This window comes from Gadus macrocephalus, chromosome 15, assembly GCF_031168955.1.
Source record: "Gadus macrocephalus chromosome 15, ASM3116895v1".
Taxonomy (NCBI): domain Eukaryota; kingdom Metazoa; phylum Chordata; class Actinopteri; order Gadiformes; family Gadidae; genus Gadus; species Gadus macrocephalus.
Window position 1 is genome coordinate 19,504,845 of NC_082396.1, and position 22,719 is coordinate 19,527,563.

At 44.1% G+C, this 22,719-nt stretch overlaps 1 protein-coding gene across 2 annotated transcripts in view; it reads right to left on the bottom strand.

Annotated features, from left to right (window-relative positions):
• camkmt (calmodulin-lysine N-methyltransferase) overlaps positions 1-22,719 on the bottom strand; it is a 158,345-nt gene that overhangs the window by 7,374 nt on the left and 128,252 nt on the right. Inside the window, exons 9-10 of one of the 2 annotated variants that reach the window (XM_060072883.1) lie at positions 11,586-11,649; positions 7,957-8,088 (exon numbers count right to left, since the gene is read on the bottom strand). In XM_060072883.1, coding sequence (XP_059928866.1) covers positions 7,957-8,088; positions 11,586-11,649 — 196 coding nt within the window. Of the gene's footprint in view, positions 1-7,956; positions 8,089-10,838; positions 11,137-11,585; positions 11,650-22,719 lie in introns of those variants that run through there. The other variant, XM_060072884.1, reaches the window with a different exon arrangement.

Below are 22,719 nucleotides of genomic sequence, written 5' to 3' on the forward strand. Positions count from 1 at the left end.
TGTAACACTTTCCATTTGGCTTGCCAGCCTTAAATGTACACTATGCATCATATTTTAGGTTCAAATCGATCTGGGGTGTGTGGTCTCACAGCATCGCAGAGAATTCTCAGGGTGGGTTTTTATCAGCGAGCCCCACTTTTTGAGGGCTACTTCTCCTAGTAGGGAGTAGGGGGTTTAGAGTGAGTAGAGAGTAGAGAGCAGGGGGTTTAGAGAGAGTTGGGAGTAGAGGGTTAAGAAAGAGTAGGGGGTTTAGAGAGAGTAGGGAGTAGGGGGATTAGAGAGAGTAGAGAGTATGGGGTTTAGAGAGAGTAGGGGATGTAGTGAGAGTAGGGAGTCAGGGATTTAGAGAGAGTAGGGAGTAGGGGGTTTAGGCCCTGTCCACACGGAGCCGATTTTTTGGTGAAATCTAAGTCTTGTGCGTTTGGGCAGACTGTCCAGACGGATCCGGCGGATCCGGTGCCCGAAACCGCACTTTTCTGAAACCATGTCCCAGGGTGGTTTCAAATAAAACCGGACCTATGCGGATTCGTGCTAGGATTCGTGTGGACGCCTGAAACGCAAACAATGATGTCATCGCCCCACCCCTCGACCCTCTAGCCTTAGTGATTGGCTAGCCCGCGGCGTCTCAGAACGACAACAACAATGATGGCGGACTACATGCTTGTGATGATTTTGCAGCAGATCATGTCCATGGACATAAAAAGAATGGACCACGGACTGAAAAATGGCTGCCCATTCATTCCTATGAAAACTGCTCAATGGCGCAGGGGAACATCAAGGAGAGATTTGCTTCCGCATCATGGGCGCCTAGACACGCCCTAGTCCGTGACGTACCGGATGCAGAAATATTCTCGTTTTCTAGCATTGTTAGCATTGCAGCATCACGAACGAGCACACTCGCATTGTTAACCGACCATGGAAGTATAAGTTACTAACCCCCCGATGATTCTCTATATGTGATCTTTAAATTACACTACTCCTGCCATCTGGGCAACAATTATTATTTAACAATGATAATGATAATTATTTTAGATTAGTTGGTCAATTTTTGACCTTATAAAGAAAAACACCTTGTATATAAATTTTCTTAAAAAATCTTAATTACAACTTGTTTTTTAATACATTTTTCTGTTTCTGAAAACGAGAATCAAATGACCAAATATATACACAGACCCATCAGATCTGAATGACAGAAATACAATTGTGAGAATCTTTTTATTTCAATATTCAGAGGAACAGGCCAACTGTATGTTAATAAGATTAAAGATGTCTAGTATAACTGATATCTGATAAAACTAACCCTGTAATACAATAATCAAGAGGACATACAGGCAGTTCAAATAAAAAGAGATAGAACTTTATTGCTCTGGGAATTTCATAAATATGTAAGATTGCTCCATATAACATACACACCAAGAACGTAGTAAACGCATGTAGGCCCAAAAAAATACAGTTAACAACCCCAGCGTGTCCGGTTGCTAAGCGACGGGTGACATCGATGGGTTCATGTGTTAGCATCGTCGTTCTCGCTCCGTGTGTGTGTGTGTGTGTGTGTGTGTGTGTGTGTGTGTGTGTGTGTGTGTGTGTGTGTGTGTGTGTGTGTGTGTGTGTGTGTGTGTGTGTGTGTGTGAGAATGACAGGGGGAACGAGTGCTATGCAGAGATGAATGGACGGAACGATTTTTAGATTTCCAAATCGCGTTATTAAAAAAAAAATATATATATATATATATATATATCAAAAAAAAATATATATAAAAAAAACAAAAAAAAAAACAGAATCAATTCGTGGCGCTCGATGTTGATTCTGTGGCGCCGCGCCACACAATGGTCTATGTATGGGAAACACTGCTGTCATACATAGCTAAACAAGCAAATGCAAATGAAATACCAACGCAACTGAAATCTTAATATTAGACTATTAACACTGTTAGGAAAATTACGTAGGTCTCCCATAATCATTCAGGTAATCAATACGTCAGTGCCTGTAACAGCTATTTCAATGATATGTGTGTTTTTTTATATCCCGTGTTAAACGCCATTCAAGTTAAAGGTTGGGTATGGGATTTGCGAAACGCCAGCAGATTTTGAAAACACACAACTCAAATGGTCCTACCCCCTCTCCTTCAACGCTGACTCTGACTCCACCCATTCCAAGTACATGGACGCGCGATCATTCACGAGCGTGAACACAGATGCGCGAGAGCAAGCCATTAGCTAGTTAGCTAGCTCCAGTAGCTACCGTAGGACAACAACAACAAACAGAAGCTTGATCTGGGTCACGAGCTTTGAGTACGTGCACGAGGGGGTCATGCGCAGGGAGCGGGGGAGAGGGAGTGCAGTACGACCGTTTGATTGACGTACTTACTGTCCAATGCCACTCGGTGGGTCTGGAAAACATTGGCTGGAGTTTTTCGAGCCCTGCCCGTTCCACAGATGATTGACTTGTTTAATTTGCATGTCAGTACTTCTAACTCAGTGGATGTAAGTGGGTTATGATAAGGATTTCAAGTAATTTTGCAAAAATGGCCAAAAAAGAGAATTCCATACCCAACCTGTAAATGAAAAACCTCTGACACGAGAAGTTAATGGAGCCATGCACTTCTTTAATAGGTCAATGGCACTGGGCCGTTTGTTTCACTACGACTCCTTTCAGCTGCCCACCCCTCCTTCTCCAGCAAAAAAATAAATACATTAAACGGCTAATAAAACGTTTGAGGATGCGTCTTGAAAAGAGAAAACTTATTATTTTTTAGAACATGGTATAAATATAATTATGAGCCTTTGATCTGAGACATATTCCTGTTTCCCACGCCGGTCACTGAGTGAACGGCGTTATCTACTTCTGGGACACCATGAATTGACGGACCCGTCCACAGCCCGCTAAAACGGGTGCAATACCGGGCTTGGCCGCTGAGCACTGGTGGATTGCGGAAGTATGCACTGTTCCTGGGGGCCTGATCATGTCCCTTGTTGGGTTGCTAGTGCAATATTTAATGTTGCTCCGCAAACAAAAGAAGCTAAAAAGGATTACGGACAGACACATACACCAAATCTATTTAGATCCACCGCAAAGCGTTACGAGGAGGTACTCGGACTGTATGTTTGTTACCAGCGCGCAGGCTTTATGCCAAGCCTCCGGGAACAGTGCATACTACCGCAATCCACCAGTGCTCAGCGGTCAAGCCTGGTATTGCAGCTGTTTAGCGGGCTGTGGACGGGTCCCTCGATTCAAGGGGCCCAGAAGTAGATATCTCCGTTCACTCTAATACAACTGGGGAACAGGAATGTGTCCCCGCAAAAAATGTCTGGATATCAATCAGAGGCTCATTATTATCTTTATGCCATGTACTAAAAAAAATTAAGTTTTCTCTTTTCAAAACGCCACCTCAATCGTTTTATAAGTCGTTTTATATTATTATTTTTTGCTGGAGAAGGAGGGGTGAGCAGCTGAAAGGAGTCAGCTGCTCACACATATCATTGAAATAGCTGTCACTAAAACTGTTTTAGTGCTAAATGGATTTTTAGACTGGTTCAGTTGCTGCTCAATGACTCTCACGTTCCTCTGCTTGCGATCATTGCGATTCACCATTTATTGATCCATTTATTCAAAAGATCCAAAGACAAAGAACGGGTGCATTACGGTATCATTTTTATAATATTGTTAATGGCCTAATAAGTTAATTTAAGTTACGTTAGTATTTCATTTTTCATTTGCTTGTTAAGCTGTGTATGGCAGTTAACAATGATGGCGTATTACAATTATTTATGTGGGTAGGCTACTCCAACCTTATTGCTGATCGATATGTAACCATTTATTTGTATATAAATTATTGATTGCATTTTTAGTAAATAGTTGGAAGGAACTTGTTTCTTAAGCAATAAAATTGAACTGTAATTTTTTCTAGGCCTGCATAGATTTACTATGTTGTTGGTGTTATATGTTATATGGAGCAATCTTTCATATTTATGAAGTTAACTTATACTTCCATGCAGGGTTCGAGTTATGATTCCATCTTTGTGGGGGTCTCTTGAAGTGGGGGAGGGGGGGGGGGGGGGAGAAGACTGTACCGGCCGTGCGCTCAGTTGTTGACGGGACAGGGGGGCGAACCGTCCTGGCCTTGCGCTGGTTTGTTTTACTATTTCTCTGCTGATCAACACTACGAATGGTAACAATAAATTGTAAAAAGGCACTTTGTGAAGTTATTTTTTTGTTTGGCAAGTAGCCGCTCATTATCGAAAATAAGCCCTTTCAGGTAAAAGCAAGACACCGCTGTTTCGTGTCGGTGTCCGGTTCGCCCTGTCTGGGTTTTTTTTCCCGATAATGACCGGCGTTCTATTATCCCTTACTTAACGTCAATATTACTCTGTATGTGGAAGGGAAAATAGCTTTATTTGTAATTACAATATTATGCTGCTGTATTTTCAGAGACCCCAACAGATATTTGAGTTTGCTGCTTTCATGGGAGCCAGACCTCTCTCTATGGGAGCTCAGCTCCCACTGGCTCCCACCTAACTCGAACCCTGCTTCCATAGTCGGTAAACAATGCGAGACCTCTCGCTTATGATGCAACAATGTTAACAATGCTAAAAAACAAGAATATTTCTGCATCCGGTACGTCATGAACTAGGGCGTGGCTAGGCTCCCATGATGTGGAAGCATATCTCTCCTTGATGTTGAGCAGTTTACATAGGAATGGATGGGCGCCATTTTGGAATCCGGTGTCCATGTCCATGCTTTATGCACATGCTCACCTCTTCTTCTTCTTTTTTTGCTGGAGTTCTGTAGCAGAAGCAGTGCCCCTTATGGGTCTAGAATGTGTAGTGTTTCTAGCTTGATGCGGCTTCGAAATGAATCCGTCTTTACGGAGACATTCCTGAACCGCATAAAAGGGAAACAGATAGTTTTCGCCCGTGTGGATGGGGCCATAGAGAGTAGGGAGGTAAATATGAGGGGTGGTGTTGAAGGGGTGGTGTTATATGATGATATGAGGTGTGGTGTTGAAGTGGTGGCAAATGTGCTCTAAGACCCATTCTGTCATGTGGTCAAAGCCTTCAGGCTACAGGATCTGGGTTCATTCTAGCTCTGCAGCCGCAAAGATTTTTCCCAGACTACTTGTCGCCTCTCTCCTTATGCAGCAAGTAAGCACTTCTTTTTTTTCTCTGTGAGAATTCTTTGACATAAATCGTGAAAACACACCATGCACTTTTGATAGAAATATGCATATAATAATTAGAGCTTGGTTTTTATCTGTCTATTAACCAACATTAAACAACGAGTATTATTTTATCATTCACTTAATAACTTGAATGAATGTGTCTCCAAGGCCTTCTCCACCGTCAGAAGCCTCGGTCAAGTCAAGTGTCTACCGTCAGATCTCATGTTCCTCCCATGTCGCCATTTAAATAACTGTTTAATTATATCCAGAGTGATCTGCTGTTATCTATGAAGGAGTGTGTGTGTGTGTGTGTGTGTGTGTGTGTGTGTGTGTGTGTGTGTGTTGTGAACGTGTGTGAACGTGTGTGAGCCGTGTTCAGCTGGTCACTTCAGAGGTTCAAATGTCAATAAATTCTGTCAATTTAATATTTTTTTACAGAAAAGAAATCCAGATCCGCCTGAATATATTTACTTGTGTTTACAACAGAGATTGTCTGATGGCTTTTGTGATGCACACAATGTGTTTAAAAGAGTGTGTTTTTTACCACAATGTTGGGCCTTAATTGTATAATTTTTTTGCAGATTTCGAGGCCTTTTCATTTCTCTGGTTGGTCCCTGTATAGAACTCTCTCCAGGGGCTGGGGTAATATGATGGCATGAGGGGTGGTTTTAAGAGGGGTGGGGTAATATTTGGCATGAGGGGTGATGTTTTATGTTGGTATGAAGGGTGGTGTTATATGATGATATGAAATGTGGTGTTAAGAGTTTGATGTTATATGATGGCATGAGACATGTTTTTTAGAGGGGTGCTGCTATATGATGATATGAGGGGTGGTGTTATATGATGATATGAGGGGAGGTGTTATGTAAGGGATAATGTATAGAACGCCGGTCATTACGAGGATAATGACTGGCGTTCTATACATTATCCCGCTTATTACATGGCTACTAGCCAAAACGAAAAAATTACTTAATACTGTGTGTCTTTACAATTTATTTGTTACCATTCGTATCAGCAGAGAAATAGTTCGCAAAAGTTGTTTTAAATCGCTTTGCAACCGAATACGCTGCGATAGATAAGTTACCGGACTACTTGCGGAGTGATACGAAAGACGTGAATGAGAGACAAAAAATCTACTTTCCTTGACAGCGGTCATTATATGCTTAAGGCCCGCTTATCAAAAAAGAAGCGACCTCCGGAAGTTGAGAAGGCCCATGCAAGTGAACGGAGCAATCCACAGCATTAAGAAGAGCCGTGTAATAAAAGATGATATGAGGGGTAGTGTTATATTATATCTGTGGTGGTGTTATATGATGATATGAGTGGTGGTGTTACATGATGATATGAGGGGTGGTGTTATATGATGATATGAGGGGTGGTGTTATATGTTGATATGAGGGGTGGTGTTATATGATGTTATGAGAGGTGGTGTTAAAGGGGTGCTGTTTTATGATGATGTGAGGGGTGCTGTTAGAGGGGTGGTGTTATATGATGATGTGAGAGGTGGTGTTATATGATGACATGAGGTGTGGTGTTAAAGGGGTGGTGTTATATGACGATATGAGGTGTGGTGTAGGGGGGTAGTGTTATAAGATGGTATGAGGTGTGTTTTTAGAGGGGTGGTGTTGTATGATGGTATAAGGGGTGTTTTTAGAGGGGTGGTGTTGTATGATGGTATGAGGTGTGTTTTTAGAGGGGTGGTGTTGTATGATGGTATGAGGGGTGCTGTTCAATTGTGATATTAGGGTTGGTGTTTTATGATTGTATGTGTGCACTTGTGTGTGTGTGTGTTCCCTGCGTATAGAAATGAAAAGCATCTGTATGTGATGTGTTATATATATCACATCCCGCTTCTTGCTCACACACAAACTATGTGATGTGTGGCGAAGGTGTAAGCTCATATATCAATCCCCTACTGAACCGACAAAAATTGGCTAGACATAAAACAAAGACACACACACAAACACACATATCCCTATTCAATATGATGATATCACACCAAAACACACACTGACACCATGCTGACAGCCCCCCCCCCACCACACACACACACACACACACACACACACACACACACACACACACACACACACACACACACACACACACACACGTTTCAATATCAGCAGCTGGTTTTAATTTGCCCATGATCTAAGGCTTCTTCAGCTGTTGCGTCCATCAGCCACGGAAAACCCCACAAAATACATAGAAAGCACACAACTGATGTCATGTTATGTACTGTTAAACTGGAATATCAGCCTTGAATTGTTTTTGTAAATGTAAATGCCTTGGAAAAAAGACATTATTATAAATGTATAATAATAATATTGTATTCTCAAGTGTGACGCAATTAGCCATCTTTGTTTTTCAAGGATACTTTCAGAATTAAAACCACTCAATAACAGTTTTCAGTCCAGTCTAACTGGCTGTGCAACTGTGACGCCAACTAGCACAGCTTGGCTGGCTGGGTGCCAGTGGGAGGGGGATAGAGAGATTTTTCTAAACAAAAGCAGAACAGGCTGGCCAGCATTTTGTATTTGTAGAATATTTCAGTTATAGGATTCGATTTTAATTGATAACCTTATCGTTATCAATTACGATCAGCATTGACAACAGATATGTACAGGTTATCTTAAGATATGTGCTTTTTTTTAAGATAAAATAATAATTTTACTTTACTGATACAGAATCACATATAAATACAATCTAGGCAAGCATTTCTTAGATTTTTACTTAAAGGGGTGAGCAATGTCTTTTGCTGTTGCCCTGCCCACTCCCCCTAAGCCCCGCCCCCTCACCTTGAGATGGACATCCCAGACCTGAGAGTCGTACTGCTGGTGCTGAGAGACCGAGAGGCCCGCCTCCTGGGCCAGCCGGCAGAAGACACCCAGCGTATCCCTGCGCCGCGGGGCAAACACCAACGCCATGCCCTAAATGAGGAAAATTTCTTAGCAGCACCACTACTACTTTCCCTTCTTTTAAAAACTTTTCCTTGTATACATAAACTAGAAATCTTGTCAAGTCAATTCCTGTAAGAAAATATACCAGCACTAAAGTGTCAATTCAAACGGGGAATGTTCTCCTCACACAAAGAAGAAAGTGGACATAGTTCTATGACCAAAATATATTGTACAGTGACGTCTGCCAGCAGCCCTCAGGTCTTGGTCTTGATGCCAATGACAACACTGGCAGGAGAACACACACCAGCCAACTTCGCCTGGTCGGTGGGTTGGAGTTCCTACGTAGAAGGTCTAGGCTTTGTGAATGGGCATTCTGAGCTGCTTGTTGGTTGACAGTAGTTTTAACAATGATGCGCTGGGGTCAATAAGTCATTCCTATCAACCCCTGTCCTTGACTATTACCAAGAAGGCAAAGCAACACCTTTCAATTTTCCAATAACCAAAGCTTTGTGAGTATACTTCTCTCTTCACACCCGGAACAATACATACCATCGCTCACTGGGCTAAACTAGAGTGGGAAAGCAAGAGACAGGGAGAATGTGTTGTGTGTGATGTGTGATATGTGTGTGCGTGTGTGTGTGTCGTGCGTAAATCACAAGCAGATTAAAAAGCGTTTCTTTGAAATCCTTAAGCTTTTGGTATTATTTCATATCCAGCTGATTATTATTATTGTCTTTAATTGAATGGAGTCATGTAGGAACTAAACACAGAAACGCACACAAAATAACCCCAAACAACAGCAGAACACACAATGCCGAACAAAAACAACAGGATGATCTCCTTTGGACAGCTGTTCTTCATCTGTATGTTCTCTCTCTCTCGCTCTCTCTCAACCGCCACAAAGTGAACCAAACAATAACAATGATGTCCAATGAGTACCACTGCCTGTCCACCCTCGCGAAAGCCCTATATCCCAAACACAGATCAACACAGGATCCTCCTAGCCCGCTGATATGAGGTTGGGGGTCGGGGTGGGGGGTGCCGAGCCCACCTTTGTCAGTAACAACAAATTAGTTCCATTAGGTGGGAGAATTAATTGCTTTGTTAATTGTTTAATCAGCTTAGCAAATTATTAAACATTTGGTAAGCTTGTTGTGCTGCTGACAGGCTGATGGCCGACACTCAAATCATATTAGCCCCTACATTATCTCTGCTGGATTACCCTGAGATACAGAGAGGGAGAGAGAGAGAGAGAGAGAGAGAGAGAGAGAGAGAGAGAGAGAGAGAGAGAGAGAGAGAGAGAGAGAGAGAGAGAGAGAGAGAGAGCGAGAGAGAGAGAGAGAGAGAGGTTAGGTTACTTTATGTTTACCCCTAGGTAGATTTGTTTTGCAGTAGTCGTTGCGTCCGTGTGTCAGAATAATGTTGGTGTTTCTATGTCATATCATCTGTGTGATGGCTCCTGGAACAAAGCTGCTTTTATATCTCTTTGTTCTGCACTTTCGGACTATAAACCTTAAAGGAGACATATTATGGCGTTTTCACAACAAGTTAACATAGTATTTGAGTTCCAGAAAACATGTTTTTGAGCTGTTTGCTGGAAAAAGCTTTTAGGAAAAATAATCTCGCTTACCACTATTCCCCTCTGTTTCAGTCCCTTCAGAATGTGCTGTTTCTGGTGTCTGTAGCTTTAATGCAAATGAGCTGCTCTCTATTGACCAATGAGCTGTCAGATTGAACCACAGCATGGAGGAGAAGGGATTGTTGCCGTTTGCGGACTCCTGGAGCTCTCTATATAATATAATATAATATAATATAATATAATATAATATAATATAATAATAATAATATTATGTATGGGTATTTATACAATATTATATCTAATATCATGGCCAAAAGCTATGTGCGCCTCGGATGATATTATGAATCATAAAGACTGCGTCTGACTTCTCTGGCATTTAACAAGTAAAGACTCGTAGTGTGGCATATCTCGGCTATGGTTGAAAAGAATTGGTGGAACGGAACTTTGGCCTTGACTCTCTTAAGTCCATGAACCGCGACGAAAGAGATGGAAGAGAAAGGGATTGTACTCCGGGAGCTGAGATGCCGAATTGCCGGTGGGGGTCGGTGGGGGTCCTCCGGGAGCTGAAAAGTCCGGCGGGGGTAGCTCGGCGGCAGTCCGGCAGCTCAGCTCTGGGAGTACAATCCCTTTCTTCTCCATGTCTCCTCCTCTGGTGGTGCCGCCGGCAGAGAGAGGGATTGTACTCCCGGAGCTGAGCTGGCGGCGAGTTCCCCCCGCCGGAGCTGCTCGTCCGCTGGTCCACAAAATTGTAGCTACGCTCTGATTGGAGGGGAGTGGGGAAGTTGTAGGTAATATTCAATTCTGCCCCCTTCCTACGTAGGAGGGGGCACTGAAACTGACTCGCTTGTTTGGTAGGCTGGGTACTTTCAGAAATGCATATCCCACTCAAAAAATCATGTACAGACCTTTTCCCAGGAAAAGTGCTGTTTCCATAATATGTCCCCTTTAACCTCATTGTGCAAAGGGTGGCTGTCATCCTTTCGAATTGAGCCAGTGATTAGCTGACTGGCATGTGGAGACAGATGCTGCCCACTAGACCATCTATCAGTTTAATATAGAAGATCTTTAAAGATAGGTATCAAACCATGACAAGAAAGACAGAGATACGATTGATTCAATAAAAGCACTTATAATAATGTTTTGAGGCTTTTGTCAATATGGAAATCTGACACTATCCTAACTACTATCCTATCCTACTATCCTATCCTAATATTTTCTTTAGCAAACAGCTTCACAATGTGCCTCAAAGTTCAAGTTCAAGTCGATGATTGTCCCGAGATATGAAAGATGTAGCACTGTTTGACCCGTACTGGATGTGACTTCACGTGTAAAATCAATGATCATGTCTTCTGTCTTGGAGATGGTTAATTGAAGATAGGAGCCTTGCACCACTTGACAAAGTGGGCTAACACCGGGCCTTGGCTGGTATCATTGGCCTGGAGCAACAGAGCATTATCTAGTGGTTGACTTGGATGTTTTTCACCTGGAGTTATGCTAAACTATCATAATGAGTGTGAGAGAGAGAGGAAGAGAGATGGAGACGAAGAGAAAGAGATACGGAGAGACAGTGAGAGAGACACAGAGAGATGAGACAGAGAGAGAGAGAGAGAGAGAGAGAGAGAGAGAGAGAGAGAGAGAGAGAGAGAGAGAGAGAGAGAGAGAGAGAGAGAGATAGAGAGAGAGAGAGAGAGAGAGAGAGAGAGAGAGAGAGAGAGAGAGAGAGAGAGAGAGAGAGACACAGACACAGACACAGACAGAGGGACAGTAAGGGCAAAAGATCATACAAATGCATTTAAGTTGCTTATAATTAAGTTGCTTATAATTATTGCATTAAATAATTACATGAGATTAAAACTACAGAACTGATCTATTTGGAGATATTATGGCAAAGATGATGAATGGTATGTTTCTAGGAAGACAGACATACAAAATATACACACACACTTACATTGGGTCGCAGTAATCTTCTTATGGCATCAACCAGGCTGGCCCTGTACTGGTCCAGGAACAAACTATAGAGACAGAGACAGAGAGACAGAGGGATAGAGGGATAGAGGGATAGAGAGAGAGAGAGAGAGAGAGAGAGAGAGAGAGAGAGAGAGAGAGAGAGAGAGAGAGAGAGAGAGAGAGAGAGAGAGAGAGAGAGAGAGAGAGAGATTTAATGAGTGAAGAATGCATACCATTGATAGCTGTTCTGGATGGATTTAGCAGTGGGATTTTTTGTATTGGGAAACAAATAATGAGAAATAAACAAAGAGAAAACAAGCAAAACAATTGCTTGGCTGAGATTTACTTCTTTGTAACTTCCCTCTTTAGTGTCATTGTTAATCCACCTTGGCTGCTTTTCAAAATGCTGAAAGAGCTGCAAAACATCAAAGTGTTGTGCAATAAACACACACATGCACCGACAGACAGACACACGCACACAAGTGCTTTGTGTGTGTAGCATTAAAAGTTTTCCATCACTTTGAACCTGAGCTCAATTAATATTGTATTAATTTGTATTTAAATAATATTTAAACCAACTGCAACTAAGGTGTAAAACCAAATGAATGAATTAATGTTATTAATTAACATGGGGACACCAACACAAAAACAAGGTTTTAGACAAGGTTATACGTGTTATATGATCTTCTACTTTGGAATCTATGCCATTTTGTCACTGTTAATAACATAATTTCCTATTTCTCTGCCAACCAGTTAGTTAACTTTCCACTGCGCTCCGAATGCAGGTAGTGATCTTTCATGAGGTCCGAGTGCCTTTTCCACATCGAGGTCACGAGAAAGGACGTGTAAGAAGATGTGTGGAGCTCATGGCCATGATGTGTGGGAAGATTTGTGGAGCTCATGGCCAGCGGTGGATTTTGTTGTTGTGTCCAAGAGAGAGTTAAACATCTTCGACACTTACGCCACAGTGTGTGTAAATGTGTGGAGTTCTGGCAGCTGTAGATTTTGATGTCCACGTCAGATAATTAAAGGTCTCATGGCATGCTACTTCATGGATGCTTTAATATAGGTATTAGTGGGCCCCTAACACAGTATTTGAAGACGTTCCCGAAATTCATCCGTGGTGCAGAATTACAGCCACTCTCCCGCTGGAGCCCCGATGCCCGCTGACGAGGCACCACTGCCTCGGAAGCGGGCAGCGTGCCTCGTGGCGGTGGTGCCTTGCGGTTCATGTACTTCAGGGAGTCAAAGCCAAAGTCCCTTTCCCCCCAATTCCTTCTCAACCATGCCTGAGATAACCCCCACTGTTGGGCCTTTCACACCGCCGCAAATTCGGAGCCCGTTCCGGGCTAGTTCGGAGCTAGAGCCAGTGTTCTGGTTTCACATCGCCAGAGAACCGGCACCGGCCTGTAAAAACCGGTTAAACTCCAGCCCCAGGATTGAGCTGGGCTAGAACGAGAACTGCCTTTACGCCAGGGGCAGGGGGCGGGGTTATCCTTACCTTCATAAACAGGAAGACCAACGAAGACTGGCATTTTTAAAACACTGCAGTAAACAATGGACGTGAATCCGTGTATGGTTCGTTCTTTGAATATTCTGATTTAAAACAAAATAGACTGTCTCGTGGCGGTGGTGCCTTGCGGTTCATGTACTTCAGGGAGTCAAAGCCAAAGTTCCTTTCCCCCCAATTCCTTCTCAACCATGGCTGAGATAACCCCCACTGTTTGGCCTTTCACACCGCCGCAAAATCTGCAAAATGACTGATAATAACAGTCATAGCTCATTGTCTCATTGGTGGGCCAAAGTCTCTCGCCGGGCAAAGCAGAGAAGGGGAGGTAACATTTCCCCATATGACGACAAACTACGTTCAAACTAAGTTAAAGGTCCCATGGCATGAAAATCTCAATTTAAGAGGTTTTTTAACATTAATATGAGTTCCCCTAGCCTGCCTATGGTCCCCCAGTGGCTAAAACTTGCATTTGGTGTAAAATGAGCACAGGGTATCCTGCTTGCCTTTGAAGAAATGGAAGCTCAAGCGCGCTGATTTTGAATGTGGCCCCATATGTCGTCATAAGGGGCCAAGCTACCTCCCCTTTCTCTGCCTTGCCCGCCCAGATAATTTGTCCCGCCAATGAGACAATGAGCTACGACCTTGGGAGCGCCACATGTGTTCGGTGTGTGTGATTACACACACTGTAACGCAGGTGTTGTACTCTTCTTTGTTATTTGGAGATATGGCGCATATGACGTTGGTTCTCTGACGTCTCTTGTATTTCCACAATGAATTGTAGTGGGGGTTACCTCAGCCATCATTGAGCCCCGCTGTCCGCTGCCCGCTGCCGCGAGGCACCACCACCACGAAGCACCACCCCCCGGCAGCGGGCAGCGGGCAGCCGGCAGCGGGCAGCGTGCGGCTCAGTCTACTTCAGATTGATGTGGAAGTGGAAGAACCAGAGACGTCGGAGAACCCCACGCAGTCATTTCTTATTCATAATATCGTCTGGAGGCGCACAAAGCTTTTGGCCGTGATAATATGTGTTATATGATATGTAGGCCTATTGGGCTATATGATATTATTTAGATATAGAGCTCCAGGACTGTAACGTAGGTGTTGTAGGCCTAGACTTCTTTATTTGGATAACCGTTCTGCTGTTGGTGTTATGGCGCATAACACGTCGGACTCTCGTCTCTGGTATTTCCACAATGAGACTCGTAGTGGGGGTTATCTCAGGCATGGTTGAGAAGGAATTGGGGGAAAGGAACTTTGGCTTTGACTCCCTCAAGAACTTGAACCAAGCCATGGAGGAGAAAGGGATTGTTGCCTGCGATTGTCTCCTGCTTGAGCCCTGCTTTCCGCTGCCCGCTGCAGAGTGCCTGAAGCCTGCCACACACAAGCCCCGAAGCACCGCGGTGCGCAATTCACGCGTGTCAATTGCCGCCCCTAGCACCTATAGGAAACGGCGCACTGCAGCCCCGGTGTGATATGTTTTGAAAGATCGACAAACGTAGTCGGTATACGCTACCATAATGTTATACTAGTTGTTTTATGACTACATATGGCCCTGATGCCCATGATCCTCTGTTTGTGCTTACAATGATAGTCACATTAATTCATAGTTATGTACTGTCTGGCACTTTGCTTACGGTTTAGTCACTTGACACACTTTATTTACTTTCATTGCTCATTCGTTTTGCATTGTGGAATTATTAATCTAGTGCATCAATAATCTCCATATGTAGGCCTATAGGACTTTGAATCAAGCCAGGATGTACCAAACAGCTTAAAAAGCGCTTTTTCAGGGGCGGCGACGCTTGGGAATAGAACAGTGGTGTGAAGGTTAGTGGGTCGGCGCGCCGCCAAGCGCTGCGAGCTCTTGCCGCCGCCGGAGTGGGCTAGTACATACGAAATAATGGGGGCGTTCTTTTTGATGCCCCGCTTCGGCGTCGGTGTGTGTTGGGCTTTAAGCGCTGCCTGCGGCCCGCTGCCGGGGCGGCGGGGCTCCGGCGGGAGAATCACAGTCAACAACCCTCCTCCTTGATCCGCCTCTCTCCTCCTCATTTGCATTAAAGCTACAGACAGCTCAATGTGCGACTGGCTCGTAGTGGCTGTAATTCTGCATCACGGCTGAATTTAAGGAACGTCTTCAAATACTGCGTTAGGGGCCCACTCAGTGGCGGTGGGTCAATAGAGGGCGCTAGGGCGCCGCCCCTCCGTGAAATATTCACGGAGGCAATATATCTGCCAACTATTAATAGTTGGCAATATATCTGCCAACTATTAATCAACTATTATCAATATGAAATAAATCAACAAAAATACATAGCGTTTATCGTTGTTTAATTGTGTGACATACTTGTCACTGCCAGCAACCATTTAAATGCGTCTGAACGTCAATGATTTGGGCTAGGCTAGTTATTGGTCATTCAAAATGAACCCCTCCTCCAAATCAGGGGCGCCGGCCACGTTGGAGTCAATGTAAGCTCGCTAACTTTTTGCTGTCTATCGAGCAGACAGCTTTTCATTGGCTCAAGAAAATGTGTCCTTGGGTCGCACCAGTGTGCGCCCAAGGCCATTGGTATTGCTTTTCTATTTTGTTATCACCACATGATTGGACAATTCAGCGAATCAATCAAATAGGCTACCACCCTCAGCAGCATTCGAGCAAAACAAATACACGTAGAGAAGAGATAGATCGCTAACTAGCAGAGAGTTGTAAGCACTTTCCACCCTTTTCAGTAGCGGAAATGGACTCCCCAAGCAATGGAGCAAAAAGGAGCAAGTAAGTTACATATTAATTTAGTCTTTCGGCCTGTAGCATATAAACAAAATTAAGCAACTGTCCCCTATTTCTAACTGCATTTGAAGTAGACATTGAGACTCACAAAAAATGGACGCTATAGGACAGTGATCATGATTTGTCTCAATATCAGAAATTCAGAATAACAATGGGTCAAATAGCAGTGGCTGGTGGAATGGCCATAAAGTAGGTCTGTCTATGCAGTGTAAGCTTGTCCAGGCCCTGCAATTCAGGATGTAGGCTATGAATCTGAATGAATAGTAGTTAATAGGTTATAGGTAGTGGTCATCCCCAAAATGCACAAGAATACAGGAAATCAAATCTATTAAATTCATTTTTTTTATGGGGGGGGGGGGGCAAACCCCAGACCCCTGTCTATTACTGTGCACCACCAACATTTTTGATCACCAGTCGCCACTGGGCCCACTAATATAAAGCATCCATAAAGTAGCATGCCATGAGACCTTTAAGGAAAACACAACGATTCTTATTTTCATGGGAGTGTAGATTGTGGCAACCCGGCCCCAGAGCACCAGAGGAACAGGTGGAGAAGCAGGGCTTAAATAGCCTGCTTCTCCACTCATTCAGGCCTCTCCCAGCCATGTTGCTCCTGTACGGAGAGACCGGTCCTCGTGGGTGACAGGGATTCCACCCACGAAGGATGGGACTGTTGATTCCTCCCAGGTTTTTATGTTCTTTTGTGTTTCTTCAGCGAGAGACTTTATGTTTGAGTTTGGAATAAAACATTACTTTTTGGTTTTTCCCCACGAAATGGTGTCCTGTTTGGGAGGAGGTGGTTCGCTCACTGTGCCAGGTTGCCACAATATATATAATTTTTTTGTTGTATTGTTATGCCTTAGAATGAACACTGAACAAACACACAAATACTATAGAATTTCTTCAGCAGGTCTTGAATGAAAAAACTGTTAATAAAACAAATCTCATTGGATGATAATCTAGAAATTAGCGCTTCTCGGATTACACTATAATATAGTACAATTAAATGGAAGCAAAACATTATAATAATAATAATAATACATTTAATTTATAGTGCCCTTTTCATCCGAAGATCTCAAAGGGCTACAGGTTAAAAGCAAAAATAAAAATAAAAAGGGGGTTTTAAAAACATCTAAGAGTGGGAGCCAAAGGTTTTTTTAAAAATAAATGTTTTAAGACCTTTTTTAAAACAATCAGTGGATTGTGGTGCCCTCAAGGTGTCAGGGAGGGCATTCCACAGGCGTGGGGCGGCAACACTGAAGGCCCTATCTCCCATGGTCCTCAGTTTGGTTCTGGGTATGTGGAGGAGGTTAGAGTGAGCGGAGGGAGCGTGTTGTGCTATGTATGTTGAGAAGTTCTTTGAGGTATGGGGGGGCATGTCCATGGATGCATTGGTGAGTGAGGACGGAAACCTTGTACTCAATCCGGGTGGAAACCGGAAGCCAGTGGAGTGAGTGGAGGATGGGGGTAATGTGCTCATGCTTGCGCACTCTCATCAGGATCCTAGCTGCAGAGTTTTGTACATATTGAAGCCTCTGCAGGCTCTTGCTAGGGATCCCGATGAGTAGGGCGTTACAGTAGTCCAGTCTGGAGGAGATAAAGGCATGAACTAGTTTTTCGGAGTCTGAGAGGGAGAGAATGGGGCGGAGTTTGGAAATGTTGCGGAGGTGATAGAAGGAGGTCTTGCAGAGGTGGTTGATATGGGATTCAAAAGTGAGCTGGGGGTCCATTTTTACACCAAGATTTGTTACTGTTGATGAGAGAGGGATATTTGAGCCAGAAAAGCTGATGCTGGTTATGGATGATGATTTGGTCTGGTGAGAGGTGCCGATCAGGATGGCTTCGGTTTTGGAGCTGTTGAGTTGGAGGAAATTGTGCTCCATCCATACCTTTATCTCCTCCAGGCACGTGGTGAGTTTTGATGGGGATGACGGTGATGTTGAAGGTGGGCTGGCAGCTGTGGCATTGACATAGAGCTGTGTGTCGTCGGCATAGCAATGAAATGAAAAACCGTGGCGGCTGATGACCTGACCAAGGGGGTTGAGGTAGAGGATAAAGAGGATGGGGCCAAGGACTGAACCCTGGGGGACACCACAAGTGACTGTGTGTGGGTTCGATTTGGAGGGACCCAGGGAGATGCATTCTATCCGGTTTTTGAGGTATGACTGAAACCAACTGAGGGGAGTGCCAGTGAGTCCAGTGGTGAGGTGGAGGCGGTTTAGAAGAATGTCATGGTCGACTGTGTCAAAAGCAGCAGAGAGATCCAGAAGGATGAGGAGGGAGGGGGAGCCAGCGTCGGATGACCTCAGGAGGTCGTTTGTAACTCTTACGAGTGCTGTTTCTGAACTGTGGGCGGAGCGGAAACCGGACTGGAATTTTTCATAGAGGTTGTTTAGTTTGAGGTGGTTTTGAAGGTGGGTGGCAACTGCTTTCTCAAGTACTTTGGATATGAAGGGGAGATTGGAGATGGGCCTGTAGTGTGATAGGACTTTTGGGTCAAGGGTGTGTTTTTTGAGCAGCGGTCTGATTATGGCTTTCTTTAAGACGGGGGGAACGTGACCAGTTTGGAGAGAGTGATTTATAACAGAGGCGATCAGGGGACTTAAGACTGTGACATGGGTTTTTACCAGGGAGGTTGGGAGAGGGTCCAGGGCACAGGTGGAGGGTTTCATCTTCCTGATGATGTTCTGCACCTCTTCTGATGAAACCACAGGAAAGCAGTTTAGGGGTTGTGAAATGGCATAGGTATATGGGGGAACGGTTTGGATGGGAGGACCAGAAAGAGCAGAACGAATATGTGCAATCTTTGATTTGAAAAAATCCATGAAGTGATTGCACTGTTCTTCTGTGGTGCCAGTAAGTGGGGGGGATTGTGGTTTGAGAAGATGGTTGACCGTAGAGAAGAGCCGTTTGGAGTTTCCTGGATTGTTTCTGATGGCGTCAGAGTAAAAAAGTGACCTTGCCTCTTTAAGGGACTTTGAATACTGTAGTTGGTGCTCCCGGTAGATTTGATTGTGAACAGTGAGGCCAGATGTTTTGTATCGCCGCTCAAGGACTCGCCCTGCTGCCTTCATCTTCCGCAGCCCATCTGAAAACCAGGGAGCTGGGCGGGTGAAGGTGACTGCTCTGGTTTTAACAGGTGCATGGTGATCCAGGAGGCTACTCAGATGGCTGTTGTAGTAGTCCACTGCTTCGTCGGCTGATGAGAAAAGTGTGGAGAGATGCTGAAAGTCTGCTGACAGGTGTTCTTGGTTAATGTTTTTGAGATTTCTAAAACTGATATTTCGTCTAGGCTTGGAGAGGCTGGATGAGGATGGCAACTCCATAGAAATGATCTTGTGGTCAGAGACACCAAGGTCATACACCTGCAGGTTTGTGAGAGGGGCAGAGTTTGTGATGACCAGGTCCAAAGTGTGCCCCCTGGTGTGTGTGGGGACATCAACAAGTTGCTTTAAATTAATGCAGTCCAATAGCTGAAGAAATTCAGCAGCAAAGCGGCAGGAGGGGTATCGACGTGGATGTTCATATCACCTAAAATGATAACGTCGGCAGAGGATGTGCAGAAAGTTGTGAGAAGATTTGACATCTCAGGGATGAAAGATGTGTTCGGTTTTGGTGGTCGGTAAATAAGGAGGAACAGCACAGAGGAAGGGGGCTTACATTTAAAAGCAAGGCATTCAAATGAAGAGAGTTCAGGCAGGGGCTGCAGAGATAACTCCAGATCACTGCGATGGATGACTGACAGGCCGCCACCACGACCTGTACTGCGGGCTTTCTGGAGGTAGCTATATCCTGGGGGACAGCTCTCATTTAAGGAGGAGAAAGTATCTGGTTGGTGCCAGGTCTCTGTGATGCACATAAAATCCAGACATTTATCCAGTATATGATCATGTATTAGGCAGGATTTGTTGCTGATTGATTGGGCATTAAAAAGTTCAATTTTGCTGCTGGATGAAACAACACATCTTGGCAGTGGACGTAGCAGACTAGAGTCCACTCCACGTTTTCCATCCAATTCCCTGAGAGGTGTTGCCATGGAGATGCCCAAACTACTTATCCAGTAGGAGACAACGCTCTGATGACGTATGTGAGGTGCGACAAGTCGCGTGACTGACCAGTGAGCCGGGATGGCAGGACTTTACGGTAGGTTGAGGAACTTTCTTCGGGAGCCTCTGTGGATATAGCGCCGACGGCGGAGAAGTCCAAGTTGTTTAATCACTGTAATGTCCGGTGGAGTGAAGACATTTTTGAGATTCATCAGCTGGTTGACGGAGTAACTCAACATAGTGGTGCCGGCGGCAACGGGGGGAAAAGTACACTGCAGGTAGTGTGCTAGCAGCAACAGGTAGGCAACCGCTAGATTTGAAAAGGTCTACTGGTCGGACGCGGATAGTAAAATAGTTTAAAAAGGTTAAAAAGATTTAAAAAAAACAATTTCAAAACAAAACAAAACAAAACAAAAAACAAAAATTATATATATTACATTGTGACCCTGGGCTAATACTTTCTCTCATCCAGAAGCTAACAGCTTCCATTATGTTTAGCTATAACACCTTGCTCTACAATCACAATGATTCATTTTTTAATACAGACGTGAATTTGATTATTCTCTAGTGGTTTGTTTATATTGTGTGTGTATTTCTATGTGTGTGTGTGTGGGTCAGTGTGTACATTGTTCAGAGTGTGCTGTGCATGTGTGTGGTCCTCCTATTATCACACATGGGCGGTGGGTATTAAACTCAAATGTAACAATACAGTGCAGATTTGGCCTGTTGCCTGAGCATGTGACCACAGGGTTATCTGGATATAAATAAATATAAGTATATAGAAACACCTGACATGGCAGGAGGTGGAGCCAAAGTGTGTGTCCATTCCTCTTGCTCTATCTCCAGTCAGACTCAAGCGCCGCCACGCGTGTTTGTTCACTTCTACCGCCACTCACTTCTACTTCCTCTAATGGTTCACAGGGGTGGATGAAGAAAGAGGCACCATTCTAAGTTATTAGGACAAATGTGATGCCGTTCTTGTAATGTGAAAACTACTTCATAACTTCATAACTGTAGTTTGTAAAACCATGGAGGACAACATTTTGAGTGATTTATTATCAAGGACTTACAAATAACTGAATTACTGGCAGATAGCTTTAAATGTCAGTGCCAGATACTACAACCCTTATTTAAACTGCTTACTACCTTACTACCCAAACGTTCTATGTCTCCAAACTTACTATCTCCTGATTGATTAGAGATTAAAACCAAAAATCCTGGCTGTAAATTGACACCTTAGCACACCCTACAACACATAGAAGCCTACCTAGGTAACCATGGCAACCACATAGAAAACCCGTACAACACCATATAAACCTCCTAGATGGTCAGAGCAACCACCTGGAACACTCGAGCAACCACCTTAAACCCAATAGAAACCCACATAGTACACTGTAGATACAATCCAGAACACCCTAGCAACCACCTACATCACCCTAGCCAACACCTAGAAAACCAAAGAAACCATCTTGGGCAACCTAGCAACCACACAGAACAACCTTTCAGCCATCTACAACACAATTTATACTAGAGCACCCCTGCAACTACCCAGTACATCGTCGCTACCTACCTAGAACAAAACAGAAAACACCTAGAACACCCTAGCAACCACCCAGAACAACAGGACCTAGCGCACTTTATGTATCACCTAGAAAGGGTTTTGCTGGCTGCGAGCTGATGGAGTCAAGCTGGCTATAGCCTGAGAGCTAGCTGTGGCCTAAGGGGACTCTCTAAATCGACGCCACTTCGACCTGGGCGGGACTTACCGGGACTTTACGTCCTACGTCACTCGCTATGGGTCACTCGCTGGGAGTGCATGTGTGCGCGTAGCCGTTTGTCTCAGGGATCTGTGCACGAACGGTTGTGTCGAACGCGATGGGGGGTGTGTGACATTCCTACAGTCTGTGATGATAGCCTATATTTCTACAAATGACTTACTATTACTAGCGATTAACATGACGAAACAACACGAACTAAGCTAACATTATATTTCTACAAATAACTTACTATTACTAGCGATTAACATGACGAAACAACACAAACTAAGCTAACATTAGACTATAAAGCAAACACTTTTGGCAGGTAAAGGGTTAACTGCTAGATGGAGGAGGAGGAGAGAGGATGCTAGATGGAGGAGGAGGAGAGAGGATGCTAGATGGAGGAGGGGAGAGGATGCTGGATGGAGGAGGAGGAGAGAGGATCCTGGATGGAGGAGGGGAGAGGATGCTGGATGGTGGATGCAGAGGAGAAATCATGGTAGACAGATTAAGGATCAAATCGGCACAGGTTGCAATGAGAGAAAAACTGAAGAAGTTAAAGGCACCCAGTGCAACTTTATGTAAACATTCAATGAAAAATAAACATTCAATTTCTAGTCTTTTTTACACGTAGTAAGTTTCAATAACTCCATACCATTACATATCGACATTCAAGGAGCAAAGATGAGACGTCGTTGTGTGGTGAGAACTGATAGAAAATCGTAAACAACAACAATCGCCGGTGGGGAGAAGCCATTTTTCCATTGACTGGAAGCCTGCTTTATTTATTGTAGGTTACAAAAAATAAAGAAAATGGCGGCATTGTTGTTGTTATCGATTTTGTATCAGTTCTCACCACACAACGACGTCTCATCTTTGCTGCTTAAAGGTCCCATGACATGAAAATCTCACTTTGGGAGGTTTTCTAACATAAATATGAGTTCCCCTAGCCTGCCTATGGTCCCCCAGTGGCTAAAACTTGCGTTTGGTGTAAAACTAGCACTAGCTGTTCTGCTCGCCTATGAAAAAACGGAGGC